We start from the raw sequence: 15,234 nt of genomic DNA, 5'->3' as shown, positions 1-15,234 counted from the left end.
TCCTTAAAAAATATATTTAAGGCAAAAATGTCCCATTCGTATGTCAATATGACTATGATAACAGATAATCTTACTCACTACTACTTACTACTAATAAATTCCTATTTAATTACATGAATTACTCGGTAAATTGTTTGTCAATATAAATTTAATCACTTCTAGTAAATGGAGCAAGTAAATAAGGAAATTGTTAATTTTCAGATTAAATTACAGATGGAATATTACAAGACTGTTACTAAAATAAATAGTTAAGTTGATTTATTTGTTTACCTATCGATAAAGATCTCAATCTTACTAAAACTTAAATTAATACGTAAGTATTGTCTCCTATTACAATAAAGTTGTCCGCTATAGTAACTAGCTCATGCGGTGTATATTATTTTACCTAAAAAAAAGCTTAATGAATGCCCTTTTTGTCATAATTTAATAGAAATTGTAATAAGTATTCTATTTTAACCTATGAGTTACCGAATACATTTTCTTTTTTCTCAATTAAAAGGAGCTTAACCTCCTTTTTGGTGGAAATAATCCGGAAAGACACAATACTATTTAAAATATATTTTTATTACCTAGTTATTTCTTAACTTATATTAAGTACAAATTTAAAATATAATCACAGCATGTACCTATAATAAATAGTAGTCTTTTTTCTCATTATCTATACATGTTTGATAAAGAATATCGTGGGACCTATTAGGCAATCCGAGCAAACCTTGGCTATCTCGGTTTCACAAAATTTTATTTAAAAAAATTGTGGAACTTTGACGAGGGCTCAATTTCTTAAAAATCTTTTGTTTCTATGTATCAACATTCAGTGGAGAGTCGCAGCTTTCGTTCGAGTTTTCACTTTCATATAAATTACTAATATAATTGCTTTTCGTACAACTTTGGTCCATTTCTTCAGACGTCACATTATATTGTAAATCAGATTGATTTAGCCAAGATGATTTAATTGCAGGTCTTTGATTGGGTGATATCACAATGCCGCTTTGTGGCGACGGAATATTTGCACTTTTTTCTCTTCTCTCACGAGCTCTTCGGTTTTGAAACCATATTTTTATCTGTAAATAAAATAATTATATAAGAAATTGAAGACATAAGTTACTAAACGTAATAATCTTGTTTTCGGCACCTACACGAATTTATGTTTTTTTCGAAGTTCATATTTTAGTTTGCTTAAGAAATAGTAGTAGGCGTTATTTTTTTATAATTTTTATTATTTCTCTCATTGTGCTTTTGATAACAAATGATTTCAAAGATATTACAAATATACAGATTATTTTAAATAATTTCTCTTAATAGTAATGTGAACTTTACATAGATTTAATAGAAATTCAAATTCATGCCCTTGTTTTGTTTAGTATAGCAGTAAAAAAAGAACCTCTTCTAAAAAGAATTAAAAATCGTGCATTGTTTTCAGAGTATTCGTTGTCGATGTCGTTTTCTGGTCCACACCGTTGTTTCGTCCCGGAACCGCTGCTCGCATCAATACAGATCATTACTTTTGTCTATCTTCCGCATCTCGACAGGACTGTTGCGGCGTTGATCCAGTTGTTGCATTAAATCAATCGGTCCATGCGCGCGTTTTCCCTACACATGTCCCCGGACGCATCATTCAAGAATTTTCACTCCTTGAGATATGCCCAATGAACTTCAACATCCATATGTACAAGCGACGAAAGTCTTTTCTGTATTTGGAGTTCTTTGAGGATGGAACTGTTGGTCTGGGAAGTATCCGTGGTATTTTTAGGAGCCTTCTCTAACAGTACAACTCCAGCGCATCAACCTTTTTACGGTCTGTAATTTTAGTGAGCAAGTTTCTGCTCCATATAGAAAAATAGGCAAAACAAAACTGTACATTAAGCAAACTTGAGCCTTTTTGGTTATACGGCGGTTTGGTCTTTCCAAACATTACCCAAACGCACAACTGAGGTTCTCGTTTTTGGACATAATCTCTGTATTTCGTCCTCACACTCTCCTGCGATCAAAACAGTAGACCCAAGCTATGTAGTTTTGTACTACTTCGCAGCAATCCTCTGAATTGCTACACCGCTAAGCCCAGCTCGGTTTACTATCAGTTTCGCCTTCTCTCTGATCAGGGTTAGTCCAAATTACATATCTACTAGTTCCTAGGCGAGACAGTTCCTCTAAATCCTCTTGATCCCCTTTGTTTGAGCAAAAGGTTTTTTATCTATCTTAGGTTGTTAATAACGCGATCCCCAAAGACTCTGTTATTCTAGTCCTCCAAATACATTATGTGTAGAAGTAGTTTCTTCCGTTGATGTAGCGAATAAAAGAATAGGAAAGAATGTTCCTAAATATTGAAATATCTGTTTAAAAAAATAGAGTTACCCTATCATCTCTTAGCTGGAGTGCAGATGCTAGTGCCTTCAATGCTGGTGGTGCAAGGTAAGGTGCTCTGGAGTACGCGGCTTCCAAGGCCGCCGCCTGCGCAGCCGTAAAAGGCACTCTTGCATGACGACCGGACCGACGTGACCGACAGGTGCTACCTGTTCCTAGAATAATAATTTTCTGTTTAGCAACATAGTTTCAGAATATAATTGCAGTTTAAAATAATTCTAAACAAAAAATAGATAGTTCATCTAAAACCAATACGCATGCAAAAATTATACTACAGAAAATCCTCTGTTCTTTTGCTCCGCAAAAATGCTGTTACATAATCGCCCGACAACAGTGCTTTAACGTATAAATATATGCGATAAAACCAGTACTGGCCCAGCACCATCAGACGAGAAAATGAATGTTGGAAAAGTACAACTCAGTACATATATTATAGTTTTAGTAAAAGTACTGACTTGGAAGTCGGGGTGGCTGATATCTAGTACAACACAACCAGCTGGGCGCTGGCGACACTTCCTCTTTCTTGGAGTCATCACTTAATATTCTCTCTATACTAAAGTCCGAGGTGCACTTGGAATTGGCCTGCGCTGATAGGTCCATGACGGGAGCTAAACTACGGCCCATTTCTAATCGGGTACATTTAAAAACATCATACATAATAGGGGGAGGGTTTTAAACAGTCCACGCCTATAGAGAATGTTGTGAAGGGTCGTTCTCGCATCCCTTACATTTTGCGGTTTGTTTGTTATCTCAGAATCTGTGTACGCATCGGTTAACCTACGAGTGTTGTGACGTCCGTTCATTCATAAGCTTCAAAGGGAAATTGATACTGTTTAGCGCACAAAAGAATGTTATTACTTTAAGGGTATGTGAGAAAATTAATTTGTAATAAATATTCAACTTTGTAATTTTCATAAATTGACTTGTAATACGACACTACACAAAGGGTCGGATGTTGCACATTTGTGGTCAATAGATAATTAATTTATAACGCATCTTTTGAGATTCGACGTACGAGATAATACGTTACGTAATGAAATACATAATTGCTTTTTGATAGATATATTTGATTAAATACCTAGCAGAAGAAGTTCTGTATCTTCTAATTCACCGCCGAAATTATCGTACTATTATAACTGTCGATTTTTGTTTAATGAGCTATGATACTTAAACCTCTGAAACAATTCTAGTACATGTTAATATACTACGCGGATGGCTCTGAAATTTCACGAAATAATTTATATTTTAAAATCCATATTAGTAGAAGTACAGAAAACCTCAGTACATATTTTGTTATCGTCCATTAATCGTTTTTGTCGCTCCAACAAATAACGGCAATTCAAACCGCTATCTCTAAGAAGCATCGCCAAACATTGTATTCCTATTTAAACATCGTTAACTGATTGTACAATCTCAACAATCCAATTTTCAAGTGACACATTATTTTATTGTTGCGGTTCTTTTAAACGAATATAACAATATAGCTTCACCAAGCTAGTTTCGATTGTGTTTGCGTAAATGGTTTGCATTTACCGTTCAAGGACAGTTAAGAGATAATTATAGCTACTCATGCAATGTGTTAAATTAGGAAAGTGTAAGGCAATTTAATTTAAATAAACTATTAATTATTCGAGACTTTGTTCGCATAGAAATAGAAAAGAATTATAATAAAAAAAGACTTAGACGAACGGAGCCGAAATTCGAAAAGCAAGTTTTTTATAATTTATAGAGATTCTTTATACTAATTAATATAGAGCATTCAAATCCATAGAGTAGTTTAAGAGATCTAAGTTTACTATAAATTTTAAAATTGAATATACTCACACTTCAGCCATGATTACTAAATATTAGTACGATTTAAAAATAGTATCTGAAGGTAGTCTAGAAGGGAAAAGAAATAAAGCCAAAATTATTCTAAAGCGATCATACATAATATTTAGGTACGTTACAACTTTTTCTAAATAATGGACATAGTGAATAGCTTTATGGTTAGGGCGGCGGGTAAGTTTAACAATTTAACTGTTGATATTTTGTTTGACCTGCCTTGCGATTCTGTAACTCACTTTTCGAACTCACACAGCGGTTTTCGCATCGGCGCGGCTCTGAAATCAGTCGTGAAGCAGTCATGTGAGTTCGAAAAGTGAGTTACAGAATCGCAGGGCTGTTCGCCTCAAGTGTGGTATCGGCAAGGAGAGCTCTGACATCTGAATTGTTTGGTAAAATAAATATTGTACCTTAAGTTTACTATCTAATCCTCCTAAACTAATTTATTTAATCTAACTAATTTATTTTTAATTTAAACTAGTTTATTGTTTTCTTTGTTAGTCACCAGTTAGCCTGGATGAAAATGATTTTATTTGTACCACTCCATCAAATTATTAAGAACTTCATTATATGATATTTTCTTATTAGCGTAAAAAAAAGTTCATAATTTAGTTATATAAGCTATAAATCTTTCTCAATAAATAAAATAGTAATTCCGTTAATAACATTACGAACATCAAGGTTGCAGTCCGACACAATCATACCACTTGAACAACTCGAAAGCCTGTATTGAGATTTAGAGACCTCAGTGAATTTGTTTGAGGTGAACGTCTTTTGCGTTGGAACAAGTTAGTCACCGAATAAGTACGTTGTTTAATTTGCATCATGTCTGTACCGAAATATTTTGTAATTGAAAATGGTGATCGTATTCCGCGAATTGGATTTGGGACTTGGCAAGTAAGTTTCATGTGATCCGTTAATATCTTAACTCCAAGAAAAATGTTTTTTAAATCAACATACATTATATGTGTGTGTATGTGAATTTTTTGTATTGCGCGATTAAAAGACAAAATCATTTTAACGACGCTTTGAAAATTTTACACTATGAATTATTACTATAAGTTTCTAATACAAAGCGGGAAAATGGCTTATAACATGTTTTGAACAGGATAAATTTAAGATTATATTGAAATTGAGCACATTACATATAAAGATACGTAGGTTTTCATGCGTTATAAAATGGCTTAAAAAGTACCTTCTCTTGCATTTAAAACTTTTTAGACCAGACAACGACCCCGTGTGAAAAGAATAAAACAAAACAATACACTTTATAATTTAATAGATGCAACATTCCTAGTGATACAACATAAAACTTAGAGTATACGGGACTAGCTAAACGATTGTAATAAATGAATTTACTTTTGAACAATTTCTGATGTTTGACCTTCATCAGCTTTCATATTTTTTACTATGTTTACAAGGGAAGTCTTGTTAGTTTTCGCGTTTTCCTTTTCGTTTTTAATTAGTTTGATACGTCTCTTTAAATATGCCTTGAAGAGATCCCATTTAGATTTATGAATTTTAGCTTTAGAGTCAATGATGACCAGAGGTTTATCACAGCATTCTGACACGTAGGCATTGTCGGTCCCACAAGAACATCTGCCGCTGCAAAAGGAGTATGTTTCGCTGTCTTGATCCCCTCCACTCCTCGCAGAGAGACCCCTCGACGTGGAAGCACGACAACAACTATCCTGAGACCAATTATCTTCCACTAAATCTAAGTTATCAAATACAGTCGAAGATGACACAGAAACCATTTAACCAACTAATTTATCTCATCCATTTTTCATTGCTTTCAGCCTTTTTTGTATTTGAAGTACATATATTCAAAGCACATTTTTAAATAATTTTTAACGTAAATAAATTAACTGTCATAATGTACACAGATAAAATTTCTACTCAACGAGAAACCTATAACCTATAATTTGCCTAATCATAAAATGTAGGCAACATTAAATATTTTTTTGACTCAAAGAAAGCACTGAAATTCATAAAATGTTCCTTTCGTAAAATACTGTTCTTATACTTTATATAATATTTAATTTCAGTGCCCAGATACGGAACTTGAGAAGACAGTAGCATTGGCTTTAGACGCAGGCTACAGGCACTTCGACTCCGCCCAGGCGTATGAAAACGAAGCTGCTCTTGGTAGAGCTCTTAACCACTGGATCGCTGGTGACGTCCAAAAACGAAAAGAACTCTTCGTGGTTACCAAGTTAGCTCCTTCTGGTATGTTCTCTATAGAACATACCTAGCTTCCTCTATTCTTTACATACCTACCTAATAATAATAATATACATAAAAACATATTGATGTCAAGGGTTTGAATCCCACGTATTTATGGATATTCGTACAGTTGCTTGTACGGAAACTTGCTTTGTAAGAAAAAACATCGTGCGAAATCAGCACGCCTTTGAAACAAAAATTGTCAATGTGTTTCAAGCATATGAACAGAACACTGATCCCTGCTTAAGAAAATTGATAAATAAAACGTGTTGGAGGCTGAGACCAAGATCCTAGATCACCGTAGAACAATTTCCACGCAATGCCAATCATCCCAATCATCAGAATGAACTATGTTTGCTCGCGCGAACTTTAGATTAACTTCTTAATTTTCTCATTTTTTTTTAGGAAATCCGCCTAAACTGATAGACGAATATTTCCAAAAGTCTTTCAAAGCCTTGGGGCTGCAATATATCGATCTATACCTGATGCATGCTCCTTTTACTTTTGAACATGTCCCTGGAGATCTTCACCCTAAAAACCCTGATGGATCAATGAAGGTTAATCTTACAACTGATATTGTGAGCACTTGGAAAGTAAGTAAAGGTTAAAAACTACTATATTGGATACTAGGTAAACCTTGTTTTTTTAATAACTATTATAATTTGATTAATTTGTTGTCTATTACTTCACTGACAACGGCTTTCAATATTGCTAACAGAAAACTTCAGGCTAACATAATGAAAATTTGGCCGTAATTCTTGAAATGTTTCCATAATAATACAATAAATAAAGTTCAAATATGGGAGTATATAGCTGTATGCGTTGTGAAATTGAAAAATGTGAATACAAGAGAGATGATAATAAAAATATACTGCTTAGTTATCGCAGTGATGAAATTTATAAAGAATGCAGCTATCCAATCAGTGCCTATAATAGTTCCCACAGCGAAAGAATAAATAAAACCATATTAAGCAAATGTAAGCCAGAAAAATGTCAGAACGAGCGGATTCAGGTTAAATCACTAAAAGATTATATTCCATGGACAAAAAATATTCAATCGCCAATTATTCGGGAGATCAAAATAAATCTGAATGAGAGCTGTCATTCAACAATTAATTTTAAAACTGATTTAATTTGCAAGGTTTTAGCTATCGATTCAGAAAATAATTTGAGTACAAACAATAACCAACTTACAACAACACCAACACAAACATCAGTAAGAAATGTCGAGGTTGTGACGCAAAAAAAAAACATTATAACTACTTTAATACCCAAATTAATGTGCCCCTGTTGCTGTGGAGGTGATGATGAAATAGAAAACCTATATTCGTTTAATCAAAATCTTTGCACACAGCAAACAATAAATTCCTTTGAAAGCATCGATTTACAGCAAAATAACTTAAATCCAATTCATATAGATGCCTCTTTGATGAGTGTTATGCGACTACAAGGGAGCTTAAAAAGGAAAAAATCACCAAAATTTTACGCTAATATGATGAAAGCTATAGCCAAAAATACATACCAAAATTTTATATTCATTTTCAAATCAATGAAACAAATTTAATATAGACACAAAATTCTACTTAATTAAATTTAATTCCATTAAATTAAACCATAACAAATTATATATTTAAATATAACAATCCAAATACTGATATCAGAGAGATAGAGATAGATATTTATATACGTGCCCCAGAAGATAATATGCATATGGCTAACTCATTTTATGTTGATATAAAGAACAAACAGAGACAAATGCGTAATACTGAAACCAAAAATGGCATAAGTAATATACACAGCGATCGCAATAAACAAAGAAATTATTTATTATTTCCTTTAAATCACTTACAATGCGAGGGAGGAAGAAATGTTAAACAAGCGTTCAAACGCGTCTTTCGATGCTTTGCCAGTAGGGGCGAGGGAAATGTTAATATAAGTGGGCTTCGAGGCCATTCAGACAATATGTCGTTGGAACATAAAAATGCTGATAATGTCGAAGCTCCCACAACAAGCAACTTTTCATGTCAACATAACCACGAATCGAATCACAGTTTGGAAATTGTTTCATTTGGTTTATCTAATTCAACATGTGATATTTCATCGGTAGCTAGTGCATTGTGTTTACAGCAAAGAGTTAAAGACCAACAACGAACTACTTTTTACCGTTTCTTGCAAAACGCAGTAAGAAAAATAAGAACAAAGCACAGAAAAAGCACTGCTGCTCCTAAACGGTTCCTGGCGTTAAAATTGCCTAAAGGATTTTCTAATGTAATTACACCGCAGGCATATCTTATAAATTCAAATAAGCCCGAAAGAACTACTAAAAAGGTTGTTATTAAAGCAGTAACTACTAGCCTCCGCATACGATCGGAAACACATGATAACGATAAGTTGGAGAGAGTGGCAGTTTCCAGACCGCCGAATAAAATATGTGGACCTGGAGAAGTGTACTTTACAAATAGATAATCGCATGTGAATCAGGTTATCACTTTCACTTTCATTACCTTAGAAACTTTATTTATTCGTTATTAGTTTCTTTATTAGTCAAGTTATGTCCACTTTCTTCTATTTGGCATTTTTTGTTTAGGGTCTCATATTTGGATTATAACGTAACGATATTAATTTTGTTAATACTGTGTCTATGATAATTCGGATCATTATTTACCTTAACTTTACCAAATAATTTCTTTAATTAGTTTTCATAATAATAATCATATTTTAAGTAAGGCGCTTTTCCATTAAAAAAACATTCATCTAAAAATACATTAGTATAAATATCGGAGCAATCCCTACAAAACCTCTACGAAACCAAAAGTTTATAATTTTTTAGGCGATGCAAAAACTAAAGCAATCAGGACAGGTTCGACACTTGGGCGTGTCAAATGTGAACGAGGAACAACTGAAGAGACTGTGTGAGGTTGCGAAGCCGGCTTGTCTGCAAATAGAGGTTCATTTGTTGTGCCAACAACGTGCTCTAATCGACGCAGCCAATCGATTAGGAATACCTGTTGTTGCCTATTCTCCATTGGGTTCCAAGGCTCTCGCTGATATGCTGGCTGCTAAGACTGGGTGAACTTATTATTTTTATCAAATAGGTGTCTTATTATATGTTTCGCTTTGTTCAGAAACGTTATCTCCAGAGCGCCTGAATAATAGCAACTCTTCGCTTTTGAGTTCACCTTTATCCGCCGCTTCATATTTTTTAATTTTGTTTATTTAAGCAAACAACATGACATATACCTGAAGACACTGAAAGTAATAAACACTCAATCTAAGTTTATAAATCATTTTTGTTAGTACGAAAATTATTAATATTTAAATATAGTTTAAAAAAGAAAATAGAAATTTCCATGCACATAAGAAAACATTAGTAATATGGATGGAATAAATATAATGGTTTATATTAATTCCATATATATAATTATAAGTGTAATTATATTTATTAACTATTTTATAATAATTACAGACGAGAGTACCCAAGCCTATTGGATTTGCCAGCCGTTCAAAGTATTGCAGCAACACATAACCGAACTCCTGCGCAAATTTTACTTCGGTTCTTGCTGCAACACGGCGTAGGAGCTATTCCCAAAAGTACGGATCCCACCAGAATTAAACAGGTACTAAATGCATTTTTTTTTGTTAGTTAAGGAAAAAATATTTTTCTTTAAAAAAAACTGGAGCTTTTTCTTTGTAATTTGTCAGTATGAATAAATAAAAATGCTTATCTTATCCAATTATGTTTTCATACTCAATATTTTCTACCTTTCCCACTACTTCGCACACTTATAGGTTTCAATGAGAGGGAGTAAGCAATTACTGTCTCCAGATTTGCTGTATTAAAATTTGTTCTAGGCGATTTGGCGTGAAAGCGTAACAATCTTTCGAATTTATCATACATTTAGATTAGGAAATCCTATAAAACTCTTTCAAGTCTTATTCAAAATAACTATGCACGCAGCGTGTAATTTTTATTCAAATGACTTTGTACGCTACGCCAATATTAAATTCTTGACTTTTAAAAATTTATAAGTACCATAAAATGTTCTGAAATGTTAAAATTATAATTACAGAACATATCTGTATGGGATTTCGAGCTAAGTGAAACAGAAATGAAGCAATTGAACAGCTTGGACCGTGGAGAGGCGGGGCGTATTTGCGACTTCACCTTTTTCCCAGGCATTGAGAAACACCCCGAATTCCCCTTCAAAAACTAGTTTTATATTCGACTTCAATAAAATTCTATGAAAATATAATAGTTTTTAATTAAAAACGTTTAAAATGCTTCTTTAACTTTATTTTGACAGACCTATAACATTTATACAGAATCACATAACTTCCCTACAATGTTTGTTAGTCAATCGAACTTATAAATCGGACACCAAGTTACATAGTTATAAGAAATTCAATATTTTGTTTGTAACAAATAGAAACGCACTAAGGAATTTTTTTTTTTATGTTAGGCTTTTAAAAAATAAATTTCTATTTGACATATTGTACCTAATAGTTTGATTTCTGAAGTCAATGATGAATACTGGCATTTTAAATCATTCCTGTCTAATGAGAACATAACACAGATTATGCATATTTAAACTATAAAACATGTTTTGTAATCGGAATACCTCATTTAAGTCATTGTTTTGCAGGAAAATAAATTCAATATGGTAAATAATTTGACTCGAATACTATTGTGGAAAGTTTAGTAGTGTGACGGACAGCACAGCACTGGGTAATTTTATTTGTGAAGGATAGTCGCCATGGCACTAATTTTGAAAGGAGCTGTTAAGTTGTACTATTACTTGAATGAGGAAATTGCAGGTAAGTATATTTAATTTTTTTATATTATATAAGCTCGCTCTTTTGTAAAGGAACCTCGTGTTTATGTGGGATAATGCATGCAACTAGTCTAAAATAGATTTATTGTCGTTTTCTAAATGCTAACTATAAAAAACTAGCTTCTTAATAATTCATTAGTAAGAGCGTCATTATTTCACATTGAAACTCTCGGACCACTTTCAAGGAGCTTATCCGGCAAAAGTTTGTCTAGATTTCCTATAACTTTTAGATAAGAGGACTCAAGACTGGCCTTTGATCAGCTCGCCCTGGCCAGGACTAGCTCTGTTAATCCTATATTTGTTCGTTGTTTTGAAATGGTTACCCAATTACATGAAGAATAGGCCAGCGTTTGATCTACGCGGTGTGATAGCAGTATACAATGCTTTTCAAATCGTTTTTTGTGCCGATGTCGTATATTATGTAAGTATATTATAATAATATTTTTTATGGCTAGTTTATGGTTAAAGCAGTGTTAGCTTAGTGATTGAGCGCACCACTCTCGACCTTGAGGTCGTGCGTTCAAATGCTGGCTGTACACTACGGATTTTTGAAGTTATACTTCTTTTGGCGCGTTAGGGAAAAATGATGAGAGTAATTTTTTACGATGCGCGCGCACACCGTCACAAAAAACCGACACCCTGAAGTTAACTACGGTCAACATTTTAGTTTTTTCTATTGTTAGTGTCCCTTTTTCTACAAACGTAAAATAAATTTGTTGAAAAGATTTTTATCTTGTTACGCCAAAGAAGTATAACTTCTAAAGCGTGTAAATAAGTGCACACACGTTTTTTAATTTTAATATGTGCGCCAAAAAAATATCTATTTTAAACCATGAATCAGATGCAGGACAATTTAAGACTTGCGGAGACACTTGATATTTTTTTCACTTAATGTTAGGAGTCAGTTCAGCGTAAACTCACCTTCCTACACATTACCAAAAATATTAATGTTACGAATGTAGGAATCTTGGGAATAATGGATCGTCGCGTATCAAAATACGGCACAAATCAAAACATAATTGCTTGTGAGACAGGTCACGCACTTTGTTACCATTTTTATGTATGAAATATTTGCCAGTGTATGAATAGATAGTTAATTGTTTCGGATAGTTAACCTATTTTCAAAAAATAAATTAAATATCAATTATTTCCTCAAGATAGAATCTTTTTTACAGAGTTTAACTTTGGGTTGGCTGAACCATTACTCTCTTTTGTGCCATCCGGTTGATTATGAAGCTCACAGCATCGAGTATGCTTGGAAAGTGTGTTTTGGATACTTTGCTATAAAGTTAATTGATCTTTTAGACACAGTACGTATTCCTTTCTCACATACGGCATGCGCTAAATGTATCTAAGGGTAAGATTTAGAGACTTGGCACTAGACTTTAGACTTCCGTAGGTATGTATATGAACTACAAATTGTAGGAATTATACGATGCGATGACTTTCTTTTTAATAAAAAAATCTTTAATAGTTTACAGTTATGCATATGTAAGACCTATTATGGAAGAATTATTCTATTTTGTCTATATAGATCTACAGATATATATAAATCGAAATGTAGAAGGTGCAATACATTTAAGGAAAATTTGAGTTGGAACGGGCCTATTGCTGTAACAATAAATTTCAGACAACTCGTCACTAAAAGCAGTAAAATAATAAGAATGTAAAATTTTAACATAAAATGCGTATATTGTACTGATTATTCAATAGGGTTTTTTTTCAGGTATTTTTTGTTTTGCGAAAGAAACAGAATCAAGTCTCATTCCTGCATGTCTACCATCACTTTGGCATGGTAGCAGTGGCTTGGGGTGTGGTGAAATGGGTTCCAGGTAAAGAAACTCTTTTAAAATATAGATTGCGGCCTGAAAACCTTATTATATACCTATAAATATAGCTCTACATTTAGAGTAAACTTTTAAAAAAAATGTGATGAAACACTAAACACTTAATAAGGCCTGCATTATTGTGAATATTAAAATGAGGTCGGCAACGCACTTGCGAGTCTTCTGGCAATGTGAGTGTCCATGGGCGGCGGTATCACTTAACATCAGGTGAGCTTTCTGCCCATTTGCCTCCTATTACATTAAAAAAATTAGTTTGAAAACGGTCTTAACTATCGTTCTTTTAGTCATATTAACCAACAAATTTAATTAAGAGATTTTCTAATAACTGCCCGCTGCCGTGCTAAAATGTATGCTAAGCTGTTTAGAAATGGAATAAATATACAGCTACATTCACCCTTATTTAAATACTGCTTAATATTCATTAAATATGTCAATGACATGCTGATATATGATCGTATTTATATTAGTTCTTGAAAGCTAAAAATAGAAACCTTACTATATTATATATATACTATATGTCGCAGCCAACTAGCTTAGTTAGCCGTTCAATCAACAGCCTAGCCTCTTAACTAAATAGCGCCGTTTAACTAGCGGTCTGAAAGATAGTTCAGCTAGTTGATCAAACTGCTAGGGAGATGACTTGGATCGATGACGTTTCATTACTTGCCTAGCCTGTTAATTTAAATTTAGTTCCACTTTCTGCCACTCTCAAACTCGAAACGAAACTCTTCAAACAAACGTCGGCAGACCACAACTTTGACGGTGTTTTCCAAAGCTTAATGAAAAACAACAAGTACATTGGAAGAGGATAGTGACAATAGTAATGTGAATTTAGCTTTGACAGGCTCAAGCAATTTAATTTTTAAAGAAATATTATTTATGTCACAAACATTTTTTTTATTTATGCCACATGGTCACTCTATCGTACGAATGGCCTAAGCATTAGCCAGCCAGTTTATTAAATGTTGTTACAAAACGCTACGACTGAATATCTTTCAGGCCGCTAGTTAAACGGCGCTTTTTAGTTAAAAAGCTAGACTGTTAATTGAACGGCTTATGAAGCTAGTTGGCTGCGACATATATATTATGAAAAAGCCAGGAACGTAAGTGACTACATTCATCGTTTCAGGCGGTCACATAACAATGTTGGTAACGGTGAACTCGTTTGTTCACATAATAATGTATGCATACTATCTCTTAACGACATTGGACGATTCCTTCAAGAAGTCAATTTGGTGGAAGAAGTATGTCACGCAAATACAAATTGTAAGTTTTTAAAGAAAAAGTTTTAGTATAGATATATCTTCGTCTAACATTCAAGTTCACGCACATAGCATTCTGAAATCTAATAATAATTTACCAAATATTACAGTGAAATTCAATTAGTTTGAATATTAGGCCTGGTAAAAATAAGATAATCTTATCCAACTAGACTATCTCGTTGAATAAAAACAGTCTACTTCTGAGAACAATCGTAGTATTAAAAAAAATCTGTGGCCCTACAACCTCTTTTGGTCTGAGCCTCAGAATTCTGAATCTGTTTCATGATCATTTTTCAACCTAATAATGCAAGAATGTGATCAGCCTCCTGTGCCTGACACACGCCGTCGACTTTTTGGGTTTAAGATATGTCGGTTTCCTCGCGATGTTTTCCTTCACCGTACGAGCGAATGTTAAATGCGCACTTAGGGGTGAGAGTCGCACGCTAAAGCCACTAGTCCAACGTGCTATTACGTGTTTTTTTTTTATTTCCAGATACAATTTAGTTTATTATTAGCCCATTTCATGGCCCTTGCCTTGGCGTCGGATTGTCCCTTTCCGCGCGTACCAGCCTACATTCTCATTCCGCAGAACCTCTTCATGGTTATTTTGTTCTGCGATTTCTACTATCGAGCTTATATCAGACCAAACAGGATCACCAAGAGAAAATGATGTTCAAATGTTTCGTTATAATTTATATGTAAAAGCCGACGACAAACGAGCTTTTGATGATAACTCAATCATAAACATTGTGAATAATAAAATATGATTTTTAAAAGATATCTATTAATTACTTTTTTATATGATTCGATGTTTAATAGTCAACTAGATGTTATGAATTTCATACTAACGACAGTTAAAACAAAATTCAATTTCCCGATCAG

At 33.5% G+C, this 15,234-nt stretch overlaps 2 protein-coding genes across 2 annotated transcripts; both read left to right on the top strand.

The window, feature by feature from the left end:
* The first annotated feature begins 4,923 nt into the window (after nt 1–4,923).
* LOC125052391 (1,5-anhydro-D-fructose reductase-like) lies at nt 4,924–10,693 on the top strand. Its single transcript, XM_047653210.1, has 6 exons — nt 4,924–5,082; nt 6,234–6,414; nt 6,817–7,004; nt 9,242–9,480; nt 9,878–10,028; nt 10,482–10,693. The coding sequence occupies exons 1-6, from the start codon at nt 5,011–5,013 to the stop codon at nt 10,623–10,625; spliced, it is 975 nt and encodes a 324-aa protein (XP_047509166.1). The 5' UTR covers nt 4,924–5,010; the 3' UTR covers nt 10,626–10,693.
* A 395-nt stretch (nt 10,694–11,088) lies between these two features.
* On the top strand, nt 11,089–15,128 carry LOC125052399 (elongation of very long chain fatty acids protein 4-like). Its single transcript, XM_047653223.1, has 6 exons — nt 11,089–11,226; nt 11,474–11,664; nt 12,419–12,553; nt 12,970–13,075; nt 14,220–14,356; nt 14,846–15,128. The coding sequence occupies exons 1-6, from the start codon at nt 11,166–11,168 to the stop codon at nt 15,020–15,022; spliced, it is 807 nt and encodes a 268-aa protein (XP_047509179.1). The 5' UTR covers nt 11,089–11,165; the 3' UTR covers nt 15,023–15,128.
* Nucleotides 15,129–15,234: the final 106 nt, after the last annotated feature.

The sequence above is a fragment of the Pieris napi genome, chromosome 1 (assembly GCF_905475465.1).
Source record: "Pieris napi chromosome 1, ilPieNapi1.2, whole genome shotgun sequence".
Taxonomy (NCBI): Eukaryota; Metazoa; Arthropoda; class Insecta; order Lepidoptera; family Pieridae; genus Pieris; species Pieris napi.
This window is presented reverse-complemented; position numbering and strand designations above follow the sequence as displayed.